Genomic DNA, 25512 nt, shown 5'->3' with positions numbered 1-25512 from the left:
TGTACTTGCAGATTCCAACGTCTTTCAGGCGGCTACGATACTCATTTCGGCACTGACGCGTTAGGAGCGCGGAATTTTTCCAGCGGTCGAAGAATAGCGTTCACGACGGACTACCACGGCAGTGAAGAAAACACTAGTATGTATAGGTACATTGTCAGATGATGCAACGCGGGTGACGATATACTGGGGTTGTGCTGACCCCCGCACCGAACCCCGGGCCGCTGCCTTGGCGGATGCGACCTCAGAGCGAGCTTTTCGAGAGCTGGTAAACTGCCTTTGCAGTGCAGGAGATACTCAAAGAATTAATGGCATTGCCACTCTATATCTTGTTCGATATTAAGGTACATAGGGGTTCCTGCATCGACGTGCGGCCAATCCCGCACCCCCGTTGCGCCTAGAAGGATCAGTTTCATCTATTTTGCTAGGTCCTCGTGACAACGCTCTCCCCACTCTTGCGTCCATTGCATATCAGATAGGATCATCTCCCATATGGCTTTGCTTTCAACTACCGGGACTTTGCATCTGTGCTGTCCATCTGCTTACCCTCCAATACTTCCAAGAGAGAGCTACTGCTCTGAAGGGTATCACAGTCCGATCCGTCCTCTTCCACCGCGACTGAGAAACAGGAAAATCGGGAACGCTTCCGGTCCTTGGAACATTGAACAACCAGGAACATGACTCTAGAAGCTTGCAAAACAGCTAGACGTGAAGAGCAGATCGTCCCCGGCCCACGTGTGAGGTACTGGAATCCTGCCGAAACAGGAAAAACATGGAAGGCATCATGTCAGCACGGTCGTAGAATTGTGGGGTATGTTTCTGGAACTTGAGCGCATTCAGAACAACGCCCGGTAGTCGGGAGAACACGACGGCAGATATCCAGGATATTACCTGTTGTTTCCCAGGCCGTTGTTCGAGCGGAGACTAATTCGCCGATGCAGGTAATACAAGTGGGTTAGCCACGCGACACATGATTGGCGATTCATATTAAATTCTCCGCCCAGGGCCTGCTCACATGAGTAGTTGGTCCCCCCATGAGACTGGGGATACAACTTGTTCGAGCGGTCGCTTCTGGAGACGCGTCGGAATCTAGGGAAGCATCGCGACTGATGGAGGACTGAATTATATGAGGACCCACTGAAGCTTTCCCCACCGTCTAAAGTCATGATCCTAGACCATGTGGAGTCGTGAAGGCAACTATGGAGAAGTACAAAAGGTCGAGGATACGCACAGGGAAAACAGCACGCATCACAACAGCCAATCTTTCCAAGCCAATCAACCGTCAACCATAAACCGCCCATCATGAAGGTTGTATCATTCATTCTCAGTGCTCTAGCCTCCCTCACGGCCGCTCAGCAAGCCACCCTCTGCAAGGACTTTGAGTACTACTCCAGCAACGGCTACGAGCTCAACAACAACATCTGGGGCCGCAGCTCAGCCACCTCTGGATCTCAATGCACCTACGTCAACAGCGTAAGCCAGACTGGTGCCAAGTGGACCTCCAACTGGCAGTGGCAGGGTGGCCGTGACAATGTCAAGAGCTACGTCTACTCTGGCCGTCAAATCACCAAGAAGCCCGTCAGCCAGTACAGCAACCTCGAGACCGAGGCCTACTGGGTCTACGACACCTCCAACATCCGCTGCAATGTTGCCTACGATCTCTTCACCTCTGCCAACGTCAACCACCCCACCAGCAGCGGTGACTACGAGCTCATGGTCTGGTACGTTTTACACCATCATCCAACCTTCTAGCTCTTCACTATCACATATACTAACGTTTGAGGATTATAGGCTCGGCAGGTACGATGTGTACCCCATTGGATCCTCGCAAGGGATGGTCAACGTCGCTGGCCGCCAATGGGAACTCTTCTACGGCCTCAACGGCAACATGAAGGTCTACAGCTTCGTTACTCCTTCGGGCCCCATCTACAACTTCAAGGCCAGCATGAAGGACTTCTTCCAGTACCTCGCCAACAACAAGGGTTTCCCCATCAACAGCCAGAACCTCATTAGTAAGTTTTTTTAAAAGTGGTGATGATGATGATGATGATGATGATGATGATGATGCAGAAGATGCTAACAGCCATGATAGCCTACCAGTTCGGTACCGAGGCCTTCACTGGTGGCCCCGCCAAGTTCACCGTCAACCAGTGGTCCGCCAACGCTTATTAAATCAGAAACGAACAACACCAACCAAGGTCTTTTTATTTCCCGCACGGAAATTCCACCCCTTTTTTGGTTAAAATTCTTCTGATCGAAGAGACACACAAACAAAACAAACTAAAACAAAGTTTATACGAGCGGTAATGATGGAAACGGTGTACATATTCGAGATGTCTTGCGATTTTTTTCTTCTTCTTCTTCAAACTTATTCAGCTGTATATATCTAGCCTTACCTTCTTCGAAACGCTCAAATTAACAAAGTCCAACGACTGCGGCAACGTTTCTCGCCTTGTACTATCCCTACTACCATGCAAGATATTGTACCACAACCACCCACCGTTGACCCCCCCTCCCCCCTTTCCCAGCCCCCACATACACACACACAACAAAAAACCTCCGAACATCCGTCACATCCTTCGCCCTCCGACTTCCAATCCTCTACAAAATATGCGTACCGCCCATCCCATTCGTCCCACCCCCCCTTGCCCATAAATCTCGCTTATCCCAGTGCCAAAAGCCACGGCAGCCCCGCTATTGGCTCCAACGCACACGGGGGTACGTGCGCCCCCCTCCGACGCTACACTTACGAGTGCCGAACCAGGCGAGCTTGCGAGATGCCGGGCTGGCGTATGTGTGGATGGAGCCGGTGAATTGGGGCTGAAAGTAGATATGCTGGGTTGGGATTTGTTGGCGGATGGAGAGGTTGGGAAGGATGATGTGTTTCAAGTTATCCCGTAGACCCCCTTTTTGTGTGTCGGTTGTTTGGCTGTTTTTGGGATGGGGGTTGTTGATTGGGGAGTTGTGTGTGGTTGAACTGGCAGTGGGTTGGATGGTTGTAGACGGGAAGGAAAAGGGAAAAAAAAGGAGAGGGTAGGGATGTGTTGTGTGTGTGTGTGGTATTTACGAGTGTAGGTATCAAGATTTTTGTTTTTCTACATTGCTACTATCCGTTTCTGTTCCTTCTTTCAACTTACTATTCCTCTTTCCTCTTTCCCTTGTTTCTCTTTCTAGAATAGACCTAGACGTCAGATCACTCCCTTGCATTTGGCATCTAAACAAGACTCTTTCCTCTTTTACTTTTTTTCCATTCTGTCATCTTCAGCACCTCGTGGTTTTCTCTGCTTTGTCTCCTCACGCGGACGGGGCACATGAAGAAGTTGCGACAACAGGTGACCGCGAGGAAACAAGGCTAGCAACAAAGACGTCACTCGGGACTTTTTCTTACATTTGTACTATTGTTTGTACAACACGAAGGACACTCGAATATATTCCTCTTCTACTATTCGGCAAAACAAACGATTTCGGACTGCAAAGGACAAACTCGGCTGGCTGCGCTTTGCTTGTCACACGTTCCACGAGCGCAAACAACAACGATTTCTTGACTCCAACCATCTCGCTGGCACATTCATATTTCCGACTCTCGACCGGGACAAAAGGAAGGAAAAAGAAGGCGGACTCTAACAACTCACATCCACACACTCCAAACTACCAACCATGCTCCTCCTACCAACCCTCCTCCTAACCACCACCACCACCACCACAACCGCCCTCCCCATCTCAAACTCCTGCACCTCAACCAACCTCCTCCAAAACCCCTCCTTCGAATCCAACCCGCAGGACCTGTCCCCCTGGCTCTCCCTAGCCACCGGCTCCTTCTCCTCACGCAGTCTCACACGCGACAACCCCGGGGGCCACAACAGCGCAACCGCGTACCTCGCCTCATGCAACAGCAGTGCAGACATCTTATCTACGCTTACGCTGTCGCAGTCGTATATTGAGGTGGAGGTTGGAAAGGCGGTGGAGTGTTATGCGTGGGTTAGGGCGGCAAGGGGAGGCAAGGCGAAGGCGAGGGTTGAGGTTTTTTTTGATGGGGGGAGTTGTGGGGGTGGGGTTGAGGTCGGGGAGGGACAGGAGGAGTGGGTGAGGATTGGGGGGAGGGTGGTTGTGCAGGATGTGGGGGCGGGTGGTGTGGGACATACGGTTGCGGTTACGGTACAGGGGTATGGGGCTGAGGGGGATGGAGGATGGAGTGTTGCGATTGATGATGTTGGGGTTGTTGTTGGATGTTGATGTTTTTTTTTGTTTTCGTCAGAAAGGCTGGGAGTATGGATATCAGGGACGGGGGCCATAAGAGAAGAGAGAAAGGCGTATGGCGCCAAGGATACGGAGGATCAAGTGATACTAATCAGATAGTAATAGACAGACAGCACATGGTATGTATACCATCCTAATAGATATTTCTTGTACCCTTCATTGGGATTTCAACTTCCAGGCGAAACCTTGATATCAGCATAACTCCATAAATGTTGTAGGCGATTGTTGCGTGTGGACTTAATGTTGCTTTGGGTATCTTTTTTTTTTCAAAATCAGCATCCCCGGCTGAAAGGGTATGAAGACAGTAAAGCCTATTTTAGGCAGGCAGTCTAGAAATCTATTCGTAAATAATCGTGACAAAAAGACACATGATTGTAAGGCCCCCTTGGTAAGTATAGAATAAATGTGTAACGCCATCGACAAAGCCATGCTCCTCTCTAACCAACAAAGAGCGTTCCCAGTATGTGAGGTGATATCCCAAACGAGGGTGGCATGCTTCGTACGCGATCGTATTGGACGAGGTAGCGGACGTGGTATTCAAAGTCTAGTTCGCGCCCGTCATCCGCAAATGCAAATTGGTATAGGAAATAGCGCTTAGAAAGCACCATATTCTTGATTTGGCGGGAGGTCATAGTTTTCCTCATGGAGACCTTTGAGCGCCTCCTCACCATCTTTGGTAAGGTCCGGCTTTCCGATAGGCGTAACGGCTCCGGTGAAGAATCGCGGCTGCCACTCCTTGTCGGCTGCCTTGCGCTCCGCAGCCTTTTGCCGTTGCTTCTCTTCAATCTCGGTCTTTAGGGTGGTAGCCACGCTATATTGCCTGCCTACTATGGCGTTTGTGACACCCTCCCAGAATTTGAGAGACTCGTTGGGAAGTTGCTTCTCAATCGGCGGTACAATCTTGGCGACGGGGTCGAGTGGGTTGAGGTCGATGATGAGGTTCTTCTCCTACTCAAGTGTTAAGAGCCGGCAGCCAAATCCCTATTCAGTGTACTTACGGAGACCTTGGAAAAGGGCTTGCTTCCGAGAGTGTAATAAACCTTGTCTTGCCAGCTGCCCTCTATCCGGCCAAGAACGTCTTTGTCTGAAACGTCCTTGATCTTTGTTATGGTGTCGTTATTTGGGTCATACTTGAAGATGACCCCCATGACCTTATTTTGGGACCGACCGAGCCAGCCTTCTTCCTGATACTCTAGGATGACCTTCAATCCAGTCTTTGGGCAGGTGATGAAGCAGCTGTCAGCGACGGAGACGTTCAAGGAGCCTGTCCGTCCGGTCAGTCGGTTGGCGCCAATTCTAGCAGCGAGCACATACCTCGCAGGATACCTCCCAGGTAAGCTGCTGGGTGGGTGAGCTGGTATTCCTCGTTGTCGCGGTTCTTCAGGGTGATGAAGATCCCCAGGTTGTGAGCACCAGCCGCAACACGCACGCTCGTACCAGTAAACTTTGCGCTTATCTGATCATATCCTCGCGCGCTAATTCCCTTTTCCGGGCAATCGACGTAGAAAGCCGAAACCGGGGGGTGATGTGATGTCTGTTCGGTAAGGTAGGAGACGGTCACCTTCTTGCCACTGCCTTTGGTGCTACTGGCAGCGCTTGTGGGAGCCGAGTTGGGCGTCTTGAGCGTGGGATGTGTATCCTCGATTTTCCAGTTACACTGCAAGGGTTAGCAAGCGGCTTCATCCGAAGCTATTCCAGCCACATACCCTAAAGAACTCGCCCAAGGTAGAGTTGTAGGGCTTGCATGGCTTGCCCTTGACGTATTTCTGCGCCAGTGTCAGCCATGTCGGCGGGATTTGTAGTTGCATCATACCAAGTCCTTGGTGAACCAGAAGCGCAGGCATCCCAGCATGCGGCCGAGATCGTCATCTGAGTCTCCGATGCTGCACGAGTCAGTGGTTTCTCTTGGTGGGAGCATGCAAGCTGCACTGACCTGATGAATGTGTCGGGCCTGTCCAAGTAGTGCCAGTACTCTGTTATCCCATCAGATCTTGTATATCGTGACTAAGTATCCAGTCTACATACCCAAGTTTGGTCGGGGCTCGAGGAGTTGTGCGGGAAGAGAGAATCGGACGGCAGCGAGGTCGGAGACGCCAATGAACCTACAAGCAGCAGACAGTCAGCTTTCTGAGGGAGCACAGTGGCTAAGCGGTGCAACGTTACCTCCTCAATATACCCAAGAACGTCTTGAACTTGGAACTATCATCGGGAGCCTTTTCTGCGGCGGCGTTTGAAGGAGTAGGCGCCCGGGAATTGTCGCCAGAGTTGAGGGTAGACGCGGGTGCCGAGGCCGACTGGGCCTTCTCAGGGGCGAGGTCCGCCATGGCAGTTTGGCGTGGATATGTATATGTGGTCGTCAAGATGAGTGGTGTCGGGTGGGGATAGAGGCCAGAGCAGTATTGCGGAGAAGGGTCGGGATGTGGTTGGGGGTTTGGTGTTGAAGCGGTGCGCTTTTGCAATGTTCTTAGTGTTAGCGCGCGCGCGGAGGAACTGACTGACGTAGCGCAGCCGATAGTCTTGAACCTTGCTGCAGCGGGGTAGGGGCCTAGCCACCCGTGGAGAAGACGCCACTTGCCCTTGGTGCACTACTCTTGCACCCTCACACCCTCTCTACACACTCGTGCGTATACAGACATACTCTACACTACAACACTCATCATCATCACCACCATCATGCTCGCATACCCGGCCTGAACAAGCGCTTTGGTCACACGGTTGCCGGTCCGCTTTGCAGCGCTTGGCGCGCCGTTATCGTCCATCATGCGGTCTGCGGCAAGACGAAACATGCAATAGGGTCATGCACTGTCAGATCGTGCACCCCTTGATTGGATCTACACTCGCCGTCCACCACCCCCTACCATGTTTCACCGCACTGTGGCGTCTTCAGAGTTCCATGAGGCGTCTGAGGGCTCGCCACACGTTTCCCACCCATATCCGCTACTCTTCGAGTGATAACGTATCCTGACCTTCAACCTGCCCACATGGGCCTAACGTCTGACCAAAGAGATCGGCAATGCACACCCTCACCCACTAGCACCAGGCGCCCTCGCACAAGCCTCATCAGTCGTCCCAGTCTCGCCAAACCCCAATTTCACACGCCTGCGGAGTGTTGACATACATTTCCACGTCGTACCACTCCTCCACTGGTCCGCTAGGGCCCGATAACCTGTCCAACACAAGCCACACATCCCCCTGCCTACAATCCATCGGATCAATGTCGACGCTCTCGGACCGAACCGTGGCTGAGTCTGCATATTCCCCCTGTTCGCTAGCAATGATGATTCTGCGCTCTGGACCCCGTCCCAGTTCAACGCTCAGCCGCAGCGGGCTGCGCGCTAGCTTGCCCAGATCCATTGCCCGAGGGCTTGTTGCCTTCAAGAACCGCGCAATAATTGTATATGATGCCAACCGATGCAGACGAATTGGTGCTGCCACCTTGTGTACATGTGCGCCAAAACACGCTGGAGCAAGCTTCATCGAGAGCAGCCCTGCTCCGTCCCGCGCTATCGGCGTCAGCCCTACCTGACTGCTGCTGTCGACTCGCAGTGTATAGTCCCCAGTCAGTCCCGCTTCAAATAGCGAACATATAATGGTATAGTATCCCGGCTGAACATCCTTGATCTGGGCAAAAACACATCCACTGCGGTGGTTGCCCGAGTCTGCAAGCACATCCCGGCTTTGTAACCGATACAGCCTCTTCCCGTGTCCAAACGCAAGTTTGACGTGCAAAGGATGTTCGTGATTTGTACTCGTCAGCAGAATCGCTAGCGAGCCGCGTTGGTGCACATGGAGTGAGTATTGAGGATTGTCAAAGTACTTGGGCGAGTCTGTGCTGCCGCCTGCCGTCTGTCTTGTCCAAGCTCCGGTTTGAATCTCTTGTAACGGCAGTCGTTGTGTCGCTGGCTCAAGTGTCATGGGCGTATTGGCAAATGCCGACAGCGAAAATGTGTACTTTGACCGAGGCAAGTCGTCCTGGTCAATCACCACCGTGTACGTCGTGTTGGCATCCATGTCGCTGCGGAGGAGACATTGAGGCGTTGTCACATAGTCGCTTGATTCTAGGTACGTGTCCTTGATGTAAATCCGCTCTCCATGTCCAGTACAGATATACATGCTCATGTAACCCTTTGGTGCCTCTCCGCTACCGCCAAGTTGAGTGTCATGGCGAACGCTGCCATCGTTGAATACGTCTGAATCTTCCTTTGTGGTTTCTTGTACATCCCGGAAATGGCGGCTCAAAAGAAGCCAGACGGGCCCGGCATCTTTGGATGTAAAGGCAAACTGTGGATTGTTGACTATGCATCCGGCTGGTGTTGACGCATTGATGTCCCACTCGAAATGGATATCTTGACGGTAACGAAAAAGTCCCGGATTCCAGTTGAGATATAGACTCTCAAAATGTTGTATGACCTGCTCAAGCCCTATCCAGAACGTTGTTGGTTGAGGCCGATCTTGTGTCGGAACGCTGTCCCTGTGATAAACCTCTACACTGGTATTGAGCTCTCCGGCAGTAGAGTTATCCATGGCAGCCACGGCAGATGGACGAGGCCCACGCCAACCCTTACCTTCGATCCATGGATTTTTGACGAGCAACAGCCGGTCGTGATCCGTCTCCTTCATGTCAAGTATGACATAGCTGTGCTGACCCTCGAGTCCAAATTCACGCTCTTGCTTAGTTGACATCTTGCCTGTGCCTGCAGTGACCAAAACGTCTCCATACATGAAAGCATTGTAGATGCGCTTCCATAACTGGTCAGGGACTGTCTCCGTTCTGAAAATCAGTTAGCGTGCCTCAGAGCAAGTCTAAGAATATATGTAGCATACTCTTGTAGGAAGACTTGTTCCGGGATCCAGCCAGTCATTGCCCATAGGTCACCACATGAGTTACTACCGGGGAAGTCGTAACCGCCGCGGACTTTCAGATAGGCCTTCTCGAGTAGTGCTGGCCACAACAAGGCTGGGTTGCGGCGGTCGATGACGTGGAGCACCCGGTGGGTTTTTGAAACAGGCAGTCGGTCATCAATGACAACTTTTCTCCAACAACCGTTGAAGTTGAGTCGCACAACATATTTGCCATTTGACGATGGCACTGGTTTTCCACGCTGTTTATCAAATGGGTATAGTTTGTTGGTGAGAATCTGTAATGGTCAATACCAAACCTCCCATGGGTCTAGAAGACGGACCTGTTCATGGCCACGCTCTGAACGAGCAATACCAGCACATAGACTTGTGACCACCGAACAATCTGTAGCCGCGTCCTGTACGAGATCCAGAGGCTTCGAACTGGACATTAAAGGTCCGACACTCTCTGTGCTATCGGAGGATAGAGAAGGCGGTGGTACAGCTTCTTTTGCCCGCAGCCAGTCCAGGAAGAATTGCTGTTGGTAAGGAGAAAGACTAAGCTCACCCATATCGATGAAATCGCCATCTCCATGAAGTGAAGCGAACTCGTCTGCGGATGGCTCCTTGGTCCAGGGTGGGAATTTGAAGCCATTGACCATGGAGGCCTTTAGTAGGATGATTTCCTCCCTCTTAGAGAGTTGCCTGCTTGACACCGGCTCACGCAACCTATATATTTGGGGGTGGGAAGCTGCCGCTCGTGATGAACCGGCTTCACTTACATTGGGTAAAGTTGAGTGAGAAAGTGTGCTGGCAGGATAGGGTTGCGAGGACGACTTTAGACTTGGGTTAGATGCACGATCAATATCAAAAGCGTTACTGGTGCTGATATTGGGGCTATCTTGATACGACGACGCATCGGGTGTTGAGGCAGAGGAAGTTCCATGAGGAGAAGAGCTTGACCGTGTAGTAGTGTCTTGGAAAGCCGATGATGAATCTGCTGCTACTGCAACTTGCGTGGCCCACTGGCCAATGTGGCGGCTTTTGGATTCATTTGACTGTGGCTTCGCAGATTGTGTCCACATTCCAGTCTTCTTGATGCGGTCGGCAACATTCATGATTTCGCCACACTGTGCTTTGAGCAGTTTCTTCTCGTCTTGGTTTGACGCCAACTTGAGCGCTTTCATGAGATTCTCAGCTGCGCTAATGGCTAAAGTGAGAGCCTCATCTTTAGTAGCAGCCGTATCCAGTTGAGAGCGGTATTTCTAGAGAGCCGCACATCAGCAAGCGGCGCCGTTCAAGGGTCACTGTTATAGTGGGAGGACTGGCTGCGATGTCACATACGCTTGCAGCAGCTTTGCAAGCCTCAAGCTGAGCGGCCCGGTCTGCCATGATGAAAAGCACAAAACGGAGCAAGGGAGCAGGGGTTTGATCAATACGGCACGGAGAATACGAGATTACCTGTAGTGGGTCATGCCGATAAAGTCACCGGGGGTTGAGGTCAGAGGTAAGCTAGACACGGCGATGGTGTCCTGGTGTTGTTGCCCGGAGAGTTACAAGGTTTAGCGCGACGCACGCTCCTGCCCGAACAAAGTCGCGATTGCCATGTGAGCCAGACACGAACAATTGGCGGTAGGCAAGAGACGATGTCTTTTTTCTCCTTCTCAACCTCTAAAACGATTCACTTTTTTTTACTGTTCTTGTTATAGTGTCTGAACTTACCAACTCCATGCCCAATAAAAGGTTACGCTGCAGACGCCTCTAGTGTGTCGTCATACATGGGCCCGAGCCTGAACCTCGGCCTCTGGGACCTCGGGAGAGGTCAGCCATGCCTGCGACCGCGCTATCACGTTGCGGAGCGTCACAATCGTCCCTTGCCCACTTTTCCTACACCTCCGATGCTGCCATCTTGAATCTTTACTTGGCCGCTCTGCCATGAGATAACTGCAACTACACTCCAACAACACTACCACTTCCCATAACCGATTGCGTACTCTGTCTGTCAGCACAGTGCTTGAGCCGTCTCTCCGATAACCGCTTCCCACAACCGCTACCATGGGCGGACAGTCCAAAGTAGAGACCCTACCGCCATGGGGTAATGCTGTTGCCGGCGCCGCTGGCGCAGTCATCGCAAACACTCTTGTCTACCCATTGGATTTGTGCGTATCCCTGCCAACATGCCCTCTTGCTGTCTTGAGGCACACGCTAACGCATTCCCCAGGATCAAGACGCGGTTACAAGTTCAGGTCAAGCGCTCTCCAACCGCAGACGGCGCCAATCCTGCTGATGACGAGCACTACGACAGTGCGCTCGATGCGATACGAAAGGTTTTTGCCCAGGAGGGCTTGTCTGGTCTGTATGCCGGCATGGGAGGTGCGCTGCTCGGCGTAGCCTCCACCAACTTTGCCTACTTTTACTGGTACACGATTGTCCGCACTCTCTACATGTCCAACCGCGCACTGCAAACGCCGCCCGGTACCGCTGTCGAGCTTTCGCTAGGAGCCGTTGCCGGCGCCCTCGCCCAACTGTTTACTATCCCCGTTGCGGTAGTGACAACGAGGCAGCAGACTATGAGCAAAGCGGAGCGCAAGGGCATGATTGCCACCGCCATGGATGTAATCAACGGTGAAGACGGTTGGACTGGTCTTTGGCGAGGATTGAGGGCGAGTTTGGTTCTGGTCATCAACCCCTCCATCACATACGGTGCCTACCAACGACTGCGCGAGGTCTTGTACCCAGGAAAGAAGAATTTGAAGCCCATGGAGGCTTTTCGTAAGTTATCCTGTTCCTCGCGTTTTTGTGCTTGCGTAGTCCAGACCAAAAAGACTAACACACAACAGTCCTCGGCTCGCTTTCCAAGATGCTCGCAACAATCGCGACACAACCCCTCATTGTCGCAAAAGTCGGCCTGCAGTCAAAACCACCGCCATCCAGGAATGGCAAGCCCTTCAAGTCCTTCACAGAAGTCATGCAATTCATTATCCAAAACGAGGGCGCCATGGCACTATTCAAGGGCATCGGCCCCCAGATTCTTAAGGGCCTGCTCGTCCAAGGTTTCCTCATGATGACCAAGGAGCGCATCGAGCTTTCTTTTATTCTGCTTTTCCGCTACTTCAGACAGGTCCGCGCCCAGAAGCTGCAGAAACTGGCAAACATAGCTGCCGAGAAGGCGGGTCAGGCAGCTCCTGTGCTCATCAAGTAAAGAGAGAGAAAGAGCTCTCCATGTCCGTTGTTAAGAGTTTTATGCAATCATGTCAGGTGTATATATACCCTGGTTTGGCCCTAGTCTTTTTTGTTTCGAATGTGCCACGTTGCGCTGGCGTTTAGATCTGTTGTTTGAGCATACTACGGATTTATATATTATTAGCGGTATAGACCCAACAAACGTCTTTTCTTTGGAGATTCACGTGCTTGAACATTAGCTCAGTGATCATGTCTTATGTATAGATGGATATACGATTGACATTCCCAACAGCGTAGACGTGAAAAAAGCTTAGATTAAACACTAAGAAGCGTCACTAAGTGGAGAGATACACCATGTGGTGAGGCGGATTGGCAGTTTGGAGCTTCGGCACCATTCATCTTAAAATCTTTTCGAATTGTCGTTCACACTTTGCATTGATAATTAATTACTGTTAGGGTCTACCCAGACATTAGGGGGCTGAAGTGAAAAGATAGTTTGAAAAAAGGTATGCAACGGGTGTAGGCCTAGACTTTATTTTACTGTGAAGAATTCGGCGCTTTGATGATATTGTTTAGGCCTAGAGATTGATGTGGCGTATGCTGATGGCCACCTAGAAGTATCTACCGATGCATGCACACGATTGATTTCTTATGGATAGTACCCCGTGTTCTTTGTCCAGCGCTGCCTCAATATGCTTCATCAGCGCTTTCGCAAAGCTATTTAGGCCTTGATGTAAGAACGTTTCCCTTTGAGTGAGCAAGCACCTGCGTGAATCCGAGTGAGTTCTGCAACCACTCGTCTTTCTCTTTGGAGAAGGAATCTTTCTTGCTGTTACTTGTAACTACGAGCAGGGCGTGGTCAAGGTACAGTCGCGAGCGCAGTCGATTTCTGATTTCCAGATTAATTCTATTCTCCAGGCACAGTTCACCTGACAGATTCACTTGTAGATTCGATCCACGACAAGTGTGCTTATGTAAACTCGTGTTACAAGTCTAGTTATAAGAAGTATTCTTCTGCCAGCACCTTCTCGCGCAAATACGACTACACGCCCTACAGAAAATAGAAAAGGCGGAAGAGAAGGCAAATTGTGCATTGCTTCTAACAGCCTTGCCGCTGGTGGAACAGTGTTGCGAACGCGTGGAAGCCCCCCTGGACTGATATATATATCCATCTCAATAGATTTCTGAGCAACGGTAGTAGTTGATACAGCCCCAAGATCCTCCTCCACAGTATTGGGACCGCCACACGCAGTCGTCGCAGTTCAACTCCCAACAATCTTCGTTTCCGTCGCAGGCATGGTCGTTACAGGCTCTTTTTTCCAGTAAAGGAGACACCTCTTTCCCTGGCTTGGATGTCTGCGGCTTTGGTACATACGGCTGGATGAAGTCTGGAACAGCTAGCAACTGTTCCTTGGAGATAACGGTCGTGCCATCGCTAAATTCATTTGACCAACGATCAGCTCTTATCTGTCATGTTGACGGCATGCGAGGGGCAAGGTAGACTTACACTCCAGTGAAGTACTCTCGGACACTCTCATCTAAGCGGGTCTTAACATACTCGGCAACTTGATCTTTGTCGAGTTGGATGTAATCGATGACCTTGGTGCGCTCTAGATTCAGGCTACGCAGCACTCCATCATACCCTAGCACTTGAACGCCGTTGCCCTTGGCGAGGCCTTTGATGGCCTCAGATAGCGACTAGAGATGAAGGTTAATATCTGGTTGCGCCGAAGTAGCCACATTTTCGACTTACTCCTTCGTTTGATGTAGCTGTTGTGAGCAAGAAAGCTACACTAGCAGACAGAAAAAGTGAAAGTCTCATGGTGATAGTCGAGAGTGAAGTCTAGTGAAGTAGTGATTTGCCGGGCGTTTAATAGAGGTTAACCAGCGATTCAGTGATTCAAGGCATCTGCTAGGAGAGCTGGAGTATCGTTTTATACAATCTCGTGTCGTGCAAGAGTGTAGGTATGTTTGGATCCAGTCTATGCTATACTGTGGTGCGAGCCGAATCCGCCTGCAAGAACGTATAGGATCCTAAATGACTAACCAATTGCACCTTATTGTAATACCAACTATCCTGAACAGATACGCCGTAATACATCATCAATTCTATAGATATGTTCAAACCAATCTCGTGCCGTCCTGGAGCTTATGTTTGGCTATAACCACCTATACTGTACTGCGGCGTAAGCCGAACCCCGCCTTCAAGGGCGTATGGGATTTTGTTCAACTGACTTGTAGATTGTTATATCGATGCTTTGTGCCAAGGGCTACGCCGTAACGTATTAACCGACCTATAAGAATGTTCGAGCAAGCCTTGGGATCTTGGCATGTTCATTGCAATAAGCATTAACACAGTAGGACGCGGCATCGAGAATCATGTAGATTTGATATCAATCTATCTTGTTGGTAGGCTGGCTCGCTTTGCTCGAATATCTCAACATGATCAGAGAGCTACTGATATCAAGGGGTTGATAGATATACCCAGTGAAGCAGACATCGTGCAAACGCTAAGACAAGTTGTCAATACATGTTTAGAGATTCTGGGCATACTTTCAATTGAGGCTGTACGAGATTCTACTATTGAAATCCATCGTTACGTTTGATTACACTGCATACAACCAACCCTTGTCTACTTGTCCGTCACGAGTGAACAGTGATGTAAGCACTGCAGGACAAAATAGGCAGATTGCTTCAACGTGGACGAAGATCAAAATTGCTGGGCATGCCTCCACAAGCTGGCCCCGCTGTTTTGCCACTTCCTTCGCCTTGTCGTACTTTGTCATTGTATCTCTTGATTTCTTCAACGCGCTCGTTCTTGCTACCCCGGGATTCGATTACGCCCGGTGGGGGATGTAACCAATGCCTAATAAGTTAGTCAAACAAGAATTGCAACCATGTATTTATCTGTGAACTACTAACTCTTGTGGAACAGATGTTCCATCGACTCCTCGAAAGCGGTCTTCTACCTCTTGGCTCCACTCCATCCTATAGTCAAGGTACGCCTTGAGCAGTTCTGGAGATAGAGGCTTGGCGTCGTATACTGCGATTGGAGTGGGCTCGTCGAGTGGTGCGGGTAGGAAGTAGAGGATTCGGAGAACGCCGTCCTTGCAGAGGCAGGTGAAGCACTTTCCATCCTCTGGTCTCTTCATGTATTTGATCAGAGAATTGACCATATCCCGAGTCTGCCGGGATGGATTCGCAGGTGCGCTCTCAACAGAAGGATCAGCATCGCTTACTTGCGAGGCTGATTCCTGTGCATACTGTTGGTTCGATGGTGGCTGTTCATTGTCTCCGTGCCGCAAGTCTGCAGAATCATGTGCTATGGGGTCGGACATGATTGGCTCCTTGTTTGTGTAAGAGTAAATGTGACAAGGTCGAGTCCAAGTGGATACTTGGAAGGAGGTGATGGCTGGTGAATGAGTGTTGGATAGGGACTGGATTCGTCGTTTATTTATATTATTGGAGTCATGTGGCTTACTTCCTGATGCCTTGACAACGTCATAAGACTTCAGCCTCCCGTGTCTGGTCATCTGCGGCATTTGCGACTATTGTAGATTACTACTAACTTAGACAGCCTATCTTGCATCTGTATAACTGAACTTTGCAATACGCCATATGGTATTGATTACAAAGCCACGCCTATTACGCAATAGTGCCGACATGGTAGCAGTGGAGATTTGCCGCTGAACCGGAAGCTGATTGTGCTCGCCACTGTACTGCTTAGAAAGGGCACTAAGATTAACGCACAGGGTGGACGCTTCGACAACGCACTGCAGGCAGCTTCAGCTAAAGGCCACGAGCAGGTGGTTAAAATATTGCTCGATTCCAGAACGAGATGATCATCGCGGGGCAATGGTTACGTGACTTGACCTCCCGCTAAGTGTTGGCATCCTGCCAAGAATGGGAAGCCAGAGAGGACATGACTGGAAGCAATGAGGATACAAGGATGGATAGATTTCATTATTACTATTCTTGTAGTCAACTCATATTTTGATTTCTTACTAGCCACTTTACTTTGCAAGACTGGTACTTGTTAGTTTGTAGAAATATAGATTCGCGTTTGCGAAGACCCATTATTCTCAAGCACACCACTCCGCCGAATTGTTAGACAAAACCCTCATGGCGCTTACACCCATTCCTACTCGCCCTAACTCAGATCGAGCCTATAGGAGTATAAGCACTCAACTCTGTGTAACACTCGTGACCTCCCTCTAAAGCTGCCTTCAGTGCATTGCCGCAGCGTCCAACCTGCGCATTAACGTTAGCGTGGCATATAGGACTAGCGTCGGACCGTATTCTTTCCAATACAATATACTATGCTTGTTTCTTGGTAGAAACCATGATGTGTCAGCTATATCTCGAACAAGTTTGTGAAGAAGCGATCTCCGAGTAGTCCGAACCATGAACCTTGTCTCGCCACACAGCGTGTCTCTTCACCTTGGGGATGCACTTTCTCCGTTATATCTGTGTACTACACAGGGGGTGCATATGATCTTTTATTTCTTCCTAAAATAAATGCTAAGAAAACCCACATATATCCCGTTCCCCTTTCTATATTATACAAACCTGGAAGAAAAGAAAAATAAAGGAAGAAGAACCAAGGTCGTTTCTAAGCCTTGGGTTTGGGCACCTTAAACGGATGTGCCTCGGTATTCAAAACCCAGTCATCCAGACTAACAACGCTGGGCTCACTAAATGTAAGATAGAAATATTTCAGCGTCTCCGCCATCCAGAAGCTCTGTTGTTATCATCAGTCAACATACTCAACAAGGCCTTCAAGGTAGCAAGAAAAGGAGGGGAGAGAGGAAGATACAATGAAAAAGGGGAGCATTGAACATACCTCCATACTATCCTCCCTAGGCGGCTGCGGCGCCGAAACATCCACCAACGCCGAATTCCCAATATCCGTATCGGTAGACTTCAAAATCGCATTCCACATATCCCACGCCGCAGCCTGCCACTGCTGCTCACCCGTAACGCGATACATGACGAACACGCTTTCGATAGCCTCGGGGCGGAGGATGTAGCGGCGGTCCTCTATAGATGTGAACCCCGGTGGAAGACGCAAGTTCGCAATGTTCTTCAGTAGATCCTGCTCTTTTTCGGAGGCGGAGGTGCGGGCCATGATACCTTGTTGCCATGCGGATTCGTCCCAGGAGCATGTGGTGGAGGAGGCGCAGGGGAGCAGATGCGATACTTCGGGCATGATGCCTGCGGGGGATGCGCGGTAGGCCCAGACGCATGTGTCGGTGAGCTTGCGAGCAATTTGTAGATGTGTTTCGTTTGAGAAGAGGCGACCGCCGAGGGCGAACATACCGCCCGTGTAACAGGCGAGGTGCTGGAGGACAGGGTCGAGGTGGGGGGTTGAGTCTTCGGAGACGGAGACGAAGCCCGAGACGAGCATGTCGTAGTCTTCTGGGTTGGAGGGGCGGAAGAGGATGTGTTTGGAGGCAGTTTCCATGGCGCTTTCGTACATCTTGTGGTAGGTGGTGTCGAGGCCGCCGAGGAGCATGTATTCTTTGGTCAGATACTCGTATGCGGAGTCGGCCATGCTGCCAAGGGTGAAACTGATATCTTGGGTGAAATCGGCATTTCGTGCATTCACCATCAACGGCCACATGCCAGGAAGCTTCGTTTTGCCCTGTTGGGCGTCTAGAAGCTGGGATATTCTTGCTACTGCATCGTACCATTTTGGGTCGCCTGTCAATTGCGAGAGACGCGTAAACTCCATGGTCATACTTCCAATTTCCGCAAGGAGAACCTGTCCATCTGCTGCTTGGGGCTTGCCCTCACCCCCAGCGCGAAACTGCCATCGCGTAATGGGCATGTGGTTGGGTGTGTCGAAAGCATGGTACAGCATTTCACCCACCTCCTTTGCCTTCTTCAGCAACCGCTCATCGCCGCTGAGTTCAAAAGCCGATAACAGACCACCCAGGTGCCGGATGTTGGTCTCAAACACATTGACCGTTTCCAAATCCGTGTATCCAAAGTCGATGCGCTCGACATCCTCGACGGCCGACGCGAATTCCTCTTCAAAACCCATGATGTATAGCGTGTCAAGCGCGTCGATGAGCGTGGCGGCCCAGCCTCCAAAGTGGTCCGACACTCCCCCGCTTATGGGACGCACCTCATCGTGCATCCATGCATGGCTGCGGTAGTTCTTCCAGCATTTGAAGAATTGCTTCTTGACTTCTTCTCTCCTCGTTTCGCGGATGTTCTTCGCCGTGGCGTCTTCGGCTCCGAATTTAAACTGGATCTTGGGTAACGCTTTCGGTTCGCCGGCTGGTAGCGGAGTGAACGACTCGATGCGATTGTGGAACGGCACCTTGGCCCAATCAAACGACGGGAACTTTTGTGTCCTTTGCGGCTCGTTTGCGTGTGTATGTTGATCTGGATGTTTATGCTCGTGCTCGTGTTTGTGGTCTTGCTCATGTTCGTGCTCGTGTTCGTGGTGGTCCTGGTCGCCGACTATAACCGCGTTGTCTGGGTCCTCATAAGGTGTCTTGAGACAGTAAAGAAAGTAGATGAGACTAAAGCCCATAAGGACATAGAGAGTGTAGCGCCGCATCAGCGCCATTATGTATTACAATTACCCACGACTCCCACAAGGCGAAGAGAAGGGGGGAATGAGGAGTACGGAGAACGCGCAAGAAGCTGACTCCATCTTACATGGACAGATTGTGGGGAAGCTAATGCCTGCCTCTGGGATGCAGTGTCCCTGCCAAGGCGGTACCCAAGGCGGCGAGCTCAACATCCTTGCCTGGGGCGTCCGCTTAGCTACGAGGTCATCCGATAGATACGGGCTAGTCGGTCTGCTATTCGGCATTACGGCACCACATACGAGACATATCGCACTTCACGTAACCAAAAATTGCTATAGTCCATGGTTTTACGAATAACTATGCAAACCAATAGTCGGCTGTCCACGCAATCATATCTGGCTTGCAAAAATAGCACTCCAAGTTTGGGCCTTAGCAAGCTTACATACATTATACCAGTGCATCTTCCAATTCCTTCTCGGGTACAAACTTATGCGTTGTGACATTAGTGCTAATTTATACCATGTTCCCAAAAACTAGTTACACATTCAGGAAAAGAAGATAAGAAAACATGTCGTGTGCTGTATGTGAGTCCGACGAGTGGGATTAACAAAAGAAACTCCATGTCCTACCCTGTCGGATATGACGCTCTCAAAAGACTGTTGCCCAGAAATTGCTGAGCCGAGGTGATAACTTGAATACTTTGTTATCATGCAAAGCTTCTTAATGACGAAGACGATGATTTTGGTTTGAGACTAAACGGGCAGCTCTGCAGTGCTTTCAACATATTAAGGACGTTGCTCTCGGATATCTCGGTGTCTTGTTGTTCGCTGGGCTTTGACACACTGTCCGCCGAGTAGACGCTGCTTATACTTCCGCGTAAGCGAGACATAATGGTAGGGAGACTCATGGATTGCTCTTCTTCTCCTGCGAACACAGTAGGAGAACTCGAAGATGATTCGGTTGTTTCAGGCATTTCTTCTTGCCATATCTTGGTTTGTGGGACTGGTGCATCCGCGAGAGTGGGTGGCGCCGTAGTCTCATCAATCTCGGATTTGGAAGCAGGTAGTTTGACATCGAATGGTGCACCGCGGGTGATTGAGCAGCCCAGGGTATGAGTGGCAACAGCTGGCGTGACAAGTACTGGTGCTGGCGGCGGCTCTACAGCTACCTGGAAAGGCACGCTTGGTGTTGAAGCATTACTTGGCTTGCGTTCGGTTGGAAGCACAGTATACGAAAGGAAATCACTCGCAGTCGAAATTACTGAATCTGTTTCAGAGACTGATGTTGTAGGTGATTGTGGTGGTAGAAGCACCGTCGCCTCGTCGCAAGGGCTGAACGGGATTTCCGCTACCTGTTCGCTCAAGTCGGAATCGTCTGGCAGTTGAGGCATATCAACTGGCATACTTGGAGGTGACTCAGGGGCATCTGACATGAATATGAATTGTCTGTAAGACGCTGCTTCCCGTTCGGCCGTTGATGTTGTCCGTCCTTTTTCTGTGGGCTCATTGAGTGTATCAGGCTGCTGGCCAAGTTCAAGAGATTCGCTCAAAACACACTAAACAAGAGTCAGATAGTAAATCAAAGATTGGTCAGCTTACGTACCGAAGGTGTAGAGTGCTGTGAAGTCAGATTTGGGTTCGGAGAAGGTGAGAAAGCCGAGTCAATACGAACAGACTCGGTTGCAAAGAAGCTGTTATGTTTCCAACTCTGAGAAGCCTTGGGTATCTCCAGCCCAAATAAATGCTCATTATCCTTTCCAGTCCAGCTTTTGTGAGAAGGACCTGGTGTTGACGGAGTAACAGAAAGCTCTTCAGATTTCGACAAGATATCGGTGTGGTCCCTAATTGACGAAGCGTTGAGAAAGGCATCTAGCTCGGGTGTGACGGGTGCAAAAGTAGATCGGACTGGTGAGGTTGCGGAAGCCTTCTCTCTGTTATCACCCGATTCTTCGGAGCTACCCTTGTTCGCAGCCATCTCCTTCAATTTTCGAATGTCGCTCCTGTACCCCTTGATATCAAGCTTGAACAGGATGATTTCGCGCACATAAAAGTCAATCTCGCGACGCAGCCTTTCGATCTTAGCTTCGGGCGTGTCAGCGACAGTTTCACCCTCGTTATTAGGCTTCTCTCTCTTCAAATGCTCATGAAGCTTCTCGATCCAACAATCAATATCTGCTCCCTTGGCCAACGACCTAAGCTCTGGCAGAGGCTGTTCTTCCTCGGCAACAAAAAGCTTCATCGCTGTATGTTGTCGGATTTCTGCTTGCAGCAAGACCTTGTGGTACTCGAGCTGCCTCGTCAATGTGTGGATCGCCTCTTCGTTTTCCATGATTGTGGATTCACGGTTAATGACCGCGTTCCGGAGCTGTTCGATCAGCTTGTCGCTTGTGCGAGTTTCTTTCAGAAGCTCGTATTGAAGATCCGATTGGACAGCCACTCTCTTGTGCTCTTGCTCAAGTTGGTTGAGTTTTCGTTGTAGCTCTTCTCGTTTCACTTCCAGTTCAGCTACGTATGCATTCTTCTCAGCAACTTGGGCTTGTAGCTGCTCAGTTTTCGAGGTAGATGCATCCGGCGTGGGGTTTCCCGAGTCGACTGCTTCTGAATTCTTGGCTAGTTCACTAGATGTCTGGGTACCTGTACTAGTTTGGGTACCTGAAGCTGCCCGACTCGTATCCGATGAGATACGTAGCTTGGCGGGAGTGAGGTCGAACGGCGACTTCTTATCCCTCCAATTCGAGAGCTGTTCTTCAGCATCCAATCGTTTGGTATTGGCAATTTCAAGGCGGGCCTCGAGATCGGCAGTGGTGTTTTTTAGAGCATGGATTTTCTCAGTGAGCTTGTCAATGAGCTTGTTGGCGTGCTTTGCTTTCTCTTCCCACTTAACACTTTTTGTTTCCATCAGGCCCAGCGTACTCCTCAGCTTTCGCTCGCTCTCATTCGACTCATTCAACTTTGCCGTTAGTGAATCAACCTCTTTCTGGAGTGCAGCATTGTCTCGTGCGTATAAGCTAAGTTCTAAATGTAGGTTCTGGGTTGCTGTTTCTAGGCGAGGAGAGGCAAAAAGCTTGCGCTTCAAATTTTCCTAATGAATCTGTTTCAGTATATATATCAAATGCGTTGTTTTCCAGGCATCATTACCATTTCACAGGCATTTAGTGGAAATGTATCTGAATGTGCCTTGCCCGTCAATATCTCATCAAAAGAGGTGTCTAGGTCTAGAGATTCGAAGTTCGTCGGCTTCTTGACTCCCTCATCGACTGGGACATGTAGCCAGTCACCGCTTGACCCTATATATGCTTAGTCATTAGACTTTGTGTGTGGTATTCCGAATGTACAACACGAAGAGCCCACATTGTCCGGTATCACAAAATGACAATCATATGCGGCCTTTGCGGGCAAGCTTCGTGATGCAACAAGGAAAACCGTACTCACTTCGCTGAAGGCCTTCCTCGTTCATTCGTTCCTTGAGCAGTCGTGCTTGGTTCTCCAGAGAAGCGACTTGCACCGAATGTGAACGTTTGAGCGTCTCCACATGGGACTCATGTGCGGCCCTTAGGTTGTCAAACTGGGCTTGCAGCATTGCTATGGTTTGAAGTTGACTAGCGTTAGTCGACTCTAGCTCATGGGCATGTTTGCTGTGTGCTGATGTTGGGCTAGTTTGAGAAGACGTCTGTAAATGATTAGCATGTTTGGGAGCTCAATTGCGGCCCTCGAAAGCGTTTGAGAGGGGAATGGTTTCAACATCAATGTTCGTTATACATCGAAGTTCTGGAAAAACTTCCTCGCACGAGACTTTTGTAAGTCTCGCCAACATGCGTGTGAAAGAAAAAGTGAAAGAGACTCACCACTTCTATATAGCCGTGACGCTTTTCAACTCCTTGATCGGAATTTCTACCGTCTCTTTCGACAAGGTCGTTCTTAGTGACGATAGGAAGTGACTTCATCACACTAGACTCTGGAAGTCTCTGCAAGGTAGTGTCGACTAGGGAGTGATTTCGCTGTAATCCTTGAAAACCAGACTGAGTGGCTGCTGTACTGGGAACAGGGATTTTGCTGGGGCGGGTCGTCTTTGTCAAACTGTATCGGGAATTCAGATGCGGGACGCTTCTGGCGTGAGTCAATGTTGGTATAGCCGGCTTTGGTACATCCAAAGTAGCGACCTTCTCACAGGCCGGTTGCATTTTCGGGCGATGGCTCTCATTCTGAAAGTCCTGGACCGATCTTGTCGTGCGAATAGGATCATGATACAACGGATAGCCTTGACCCTGTAAAGGGGTTGATTCCGGCAACTCAGCGGGCAACTCTACCAATGATGGCACCGATGCAGACCGTGGCCTACTTGGAAGGGGTTTGTCCACAAAAGAGTATTTTGAGCATAGCGTATTTATCGATTCTGGTGAATGCAACATGTCATTGACTGCGACATGGAGATTATTGACTGCGCTGGCCAGTGCTGTATCGTACTGAGCAACGCTTGTACTGGATCCATTTTGCTTGCCGTCTGCTGTCGTGGTTACAAGCTTCGATGGCCGCCGTTTCAGCGTATCGAGTAGTCCCGTCCGAGAAGAAGGGTCAACGCCACTGTGGCGTTTAGACCAGGAGAGAACAGGTTTGGCTGGCATTGTGCCGGTCCGGGGCGCAATACAATTAACGAGGAAATTGTGGAGACATGGATATGAATTGACAGCTTGACGCGCTCGAGTGGCAGTGTTGGGCTGGAGGTGGAAAAGGGATGATACACGAGAGCTCAACAGCAAGGGATCTCATGGAGTCTTGTCCGTGGTTATACTGTCTGTGCAATGCGTCTGAATTATTCATTGTGCCCTGAGTCGTGCCTTGGGGCCCGAACATAGGAGCTACACCATATTCTGAGCACAATGCCTATATGGGCCAAAAGGGCCCGAATCAAGAAGAGATGGCGCCATATCTTGCTTGTCAACATGAATACATGAACACAAGATAGCCGCCCTATAAGGCCGCGGTAGATACACAAGTGTGACGAACGAATGAAGGACATGGCAGAGAAGGATGCACGTGGCGTCCTAGCACAAATAGCGCCGGGCCAGGGATGAGGTGCAGCAAGCTCGGGCCGCCTGTCTGATGTGGGGAAAGTCGCGACCGCGTAGCTTCAATTCTTTTCACGCTACTGCGTCTTTAGTCGCGACTCTTTGGAGTTATCAAACTTGTCTTGCTGCAATCTGCCATCCACGGCGTAATTTCCTAGACGGCTACTTCCCTCTACCCTTGCAGCCTGACGCCAAAAACCTGGTTATTGAATTCACTAGTGGAAGAAAAAATTGGGCACGTTATCTCGCTCCGATTTCCATGCTGCACTGTTAGGCTGCTGCCAGCAATCGATCCCCAACATGACGAGAGACCTGTCGCCATACAGCGCGCGGCGACTGCTAACCCAGCAGTCCAAAGAGGACAGAGCGGCATCGGCGCAGACCAGTAACAGCAGAAATGAGAGTCCCAGCAGCTTCTCCCGAAATGGGTCGGATCACGCAAGGAGAGAGCCTTCAACGGCATCGGGCCGGCGTTCGAGCAGCAGGTCTCGAACAGAGAAGCCGGGAAATGCATCCAAGGACCACGCGCCCAGGAATCCAGCCATAGAGTCAGGCGCTATTCGCAAACGGGAGCCTTCACCTGAGCCATACAGAAAGCCGCGCGACTCGTCCAGAGATAGGAGGCGCGATGGATCAAAAGATCGTAAGAGGGATAGGTCAAAGGATAGACGGCGAGACCGGTCACGGGATAGAAGGCGTGATAGGTCTGGCGACCGGAAGAGAGACCGTTCAAAAGACAGGCGGCGTGATCGTTCCAGAGACAGACACAGCCGACGAGACCGCTCGCGCTCCAAGGACAAGGATCATCGACGGAGGGACAAGTCCCATGATGCAATGCGTTCGCGCTCACGCTCGCCCATACCTTATCGCTCGCGCAAGCCGCGCAGTCGTTCGCCTTCTCGGTCGAGGTCGCCGCCACCTAAACGTCGCCGACATACACGTTCCAAGTCTCGGTCACGTTCACCTCCTCGGCACAAGCGTGAGAAGAAGCCTCTGCCTTCGCAGGAAATCTCCTTCCGCGGTCTCGACGACTCTGCCCAACCACCATCGAAATATGGGGGTGCCCCGGCAGACAAGGAGAAACCCAACTTCAAACCCACGGGTGCGCTGGCGAAAGCTGCCAACCAGGTAGAAGGCACAAAGATTTCCCTCAAATATCACGAACCAGCCGAGGCACGGAAACCGCCTTCATCACAGCCATGGCGCATGTTTGTCTTCAAGGGGGATGATGTGGTGGACACGATTGAGCTCTGGCAAAAAAGCTGTTGGCTGCTGGGTCGGTCACACGAAGTTGTAGACTATGTTCTCGAGCACCCTAGTTCAAGCGGACAGCACGCCGTCATCCAGTTCCGGTATATCCAGAAGACGGTTGAAGACGAGTTTGGAGTAAAGAGCACGCGAGGCAAGGTCAAACCCTACATTATCGATTTGGAAAGCAGTAATGGTACGGAATTGAACGGTGAAGATCTTGAAGCGAGCCGGTACTTTGAGCTTCGGGACAAGGACATAATCAAGTTTGGCGGAAGTGAGAGAGAGTATGTCGTCATGCTGCCACCGGCGGACTCAAAACAAGGATCCAAGTAAATAATGCCAGTCCGTTACAGACAAGAATCTAAGTTTCTTATC

General features: G+C 50.5%; 10 protein-coding genes across 10 annotated transcripts; 4 read left to right on the top strand and 6 right to left on the bottom strand.

Annotated features, from left to right (window-relative positions):
* Nucleotides 1–1299: 1299 nt before the first annotated feature.
* On the top strand, nucleotides 1300–2169 carry COCCADRAFT_24764 (glycoside hydrolase family 12 protein; the record flags this gene model as incomplete). The annotated part of the gene is made up of 3 exons (XM_007712240.1): nucleotides 1300–1718; nucleotides 1789–2009; nucleotides 2090–2169. The coding sequence occupies 3 exons, from the start codon at nucleotides 1300–1302 to the stop codon at nucleotides 2167–2169; spliced, it is 720 nt and encodes a 239-aa protein (XP_007710430.1).
* Nucleotides 2170–3654: 1485 nt separating this feature from the next.
* On the top strand, nucleotides 3655–4230 carry COCCADRAFT_35207 (uncharacterized protein; the record flags this gene model as incomplete). The annotated part of the gene is made up of 1 exon (XM_007712249.1): nucleotides 3655–4230. One exon carries the CDS (start codon nucleotides 3655–3657, stop codon nucleotides 4228–4230), a length of 576 nt encoding a protein of 191 aa, XP_007710439.1.
* A 618-nt stretch (nucleotides 4231–4848) lies between these two features.
* On the bottom strand, nucleotides 4849–6578 carry COCCADRAFT_3503 (uncharacterized protein; the record flags this gene model as incomplete). Its single annotated transcript, XM_007712228.1, has 8 exons — nucleotides 4849–5202; nucleotides 5253–5518; nucleotides 5569–5911; nucleotides 5961–6020; nucleotides 6068–6137; nucleotides 6188–6227; nucleotides 6280–6356; nucleotides 6418–6578. The coding sequence occupies 8 exons, from the start codon at nucleotides 6576–6578 to the stop codon at nucleotides 4849–4851; spliced, it is 1371 nt and encodes a 456-aa protein (XP_007710418.1).
* A 736-nt stretch (nucleotides 6579–7314) lies between these two features.
* On the bottom strand, nucleotides 7315–10485 carry COCCADRAFT_91386 (uncharacterized protein; the record flags this gene model as incomplete). Its single annotated transcript, XM_007712263.1, has 4 exons — nucleotides 7315–9025; nucleotides 9079–9392; nucleotides 9438–10358; nucleotides 10438–10485. The coding sequence occupies 4 exons, from the start codon at nucleotides 10483–10485 to the stop codon at nucleotides 7315–7317; spliced, it is 2994 nt and encodes a 997-aa protein (XP_007710453.1).
* Nucleotides 10486–11148: 663 nt separating this feature from the next.
* Nucleotides 11149–12295, top strand: COCCADRAFT_35204 (uncharacterized protein; the record flags this gene model as incomplete). The annotated part of the gene is made up of 3 exons (XM_007712248.1): nucleotides 11149–11252; nucleotides 11315–11865; nucleotides 11934–12295. 3 exons carry the CDS (start codon nucleotides 11149–11151, stop codon nucleotides 12293–12295), a joined length of 1017 nt encoding a protein of 338 aa, XP_007710438.1.
* A 1154-nt stretch (nucleotides 12296–13449) lies between these two features.
* Nucleotides 13450–14098, bottom strand: COCCADRAFT_3500 (uncharacterized protein; the record flags this gene model as incomplete). Its single annotated transcript, XM_007712227.1, has 3 exons — nucleotides 13450–13711; nucleotides 13784–13974; nucleotides 14030–14098. The coding sequence occupies 3 exons, from the start codon at nucleotides 14096–14098 to the stop codon at nucleotides 13450–13452; spliced, it is 522 nt and encodes a 173-aa protein (XP_007710417.1).
* Nucleotides 14099–14970: 872 nt separating this feature from the next.
* On the bottom strand, nucleotides 14971–15458 carry COCCADRAFT_51045 (uncharacterized protein; the record flags this gene model as incomplete). The annotated part of the gene is made up of 2 exons (XM_007712261.2): nucleotides 14971–15142; nucleotides 15199–15458. Coding segments are annotated over 2 exons (432 nt in total), but the record flags the coding sequence as incomplete, so codon positions are not given.
* Nucleotides 15459–16888: 1430 nt separating this feature from the next.
* Nucleotides 16889–18856, bottom strand: COCCADRAFT_91305 (glycoside hydrolase family 47 protein; the record flags this gene model as incomplete). Its single annotated transcript, XM_007712260.1, has 2 exons — nucleotides 16889–17017; nucleotides 17120–18856. The coding sequence occupies 2 exons, from the start codon at nucleotides 18854–18856 to the stop codon at nucleotides 16889–16891; spliced, it is 1866 nt and encodes a 621-aa protein (XP_007710450.1).
* Nucleotides 18857–19527: 671 nt separating this feature from the next.
* On the bottom strand, nucleotides 19528–23442 carry COCCADRAFT_3497 (uncharacterized protein; the record flags this gene model as incomplete). Its single annotated transcript, XM_007712226.1, has 5 exons — nucleotides 19528–20376; nucleotides 20424–21902; nucleotides 21959–22107; nucleotides 22253–22490; nucleotides 22666–23442. The coding sequence occupies 5 exons, from the start codon at nucleotides 23440–23442 to the stop codon at nucleotides 19528–19530; spliced, it is 3492 nt and encodes a 1163-aa protein (XP_007710416.1).
* A 744-nt stretch (nucleotides 23443–24186) lies between these two features.
* COCCADRAFT_91363 (uncharacterized protein) lies at nucleotides 24187–25470 on the top strand (the record flags this gene model as incomplete). The annotated part of the gene is made up of 1 exon (XM_007712259.1): nucleotides 24187–25470. One exon carries the CDS (start codon nucleotides 24187–24189, stop codon nucleotides 25468–25470), a length of 1284 nt encoding a protein of 427 aa, XP_007710449.1.
* Between the last annotated feature and the right edge of the window lie 42 nt (nucleotides 25471–25512).

This window comes from Bipolaris zeicola (assembly GCF_000523435.1).
Source record: "Bipolaris zeicola 26-R-13 unplaced genomic scaffold scaffold_41, whole genome shotgun sequence".
Lineage (NCBI taxonomy): Eukaryota > Fungi > Ascomycota > Dothideomycetes > Pleosporales > Pleosporaceae > Bipolaris > Bipolaris zeicola.
The sequence above is the reverse complement of the archived record's forward strand: the minus strand, read 5'-3'. Positions and strand labels throughout refer to the sequence as shown.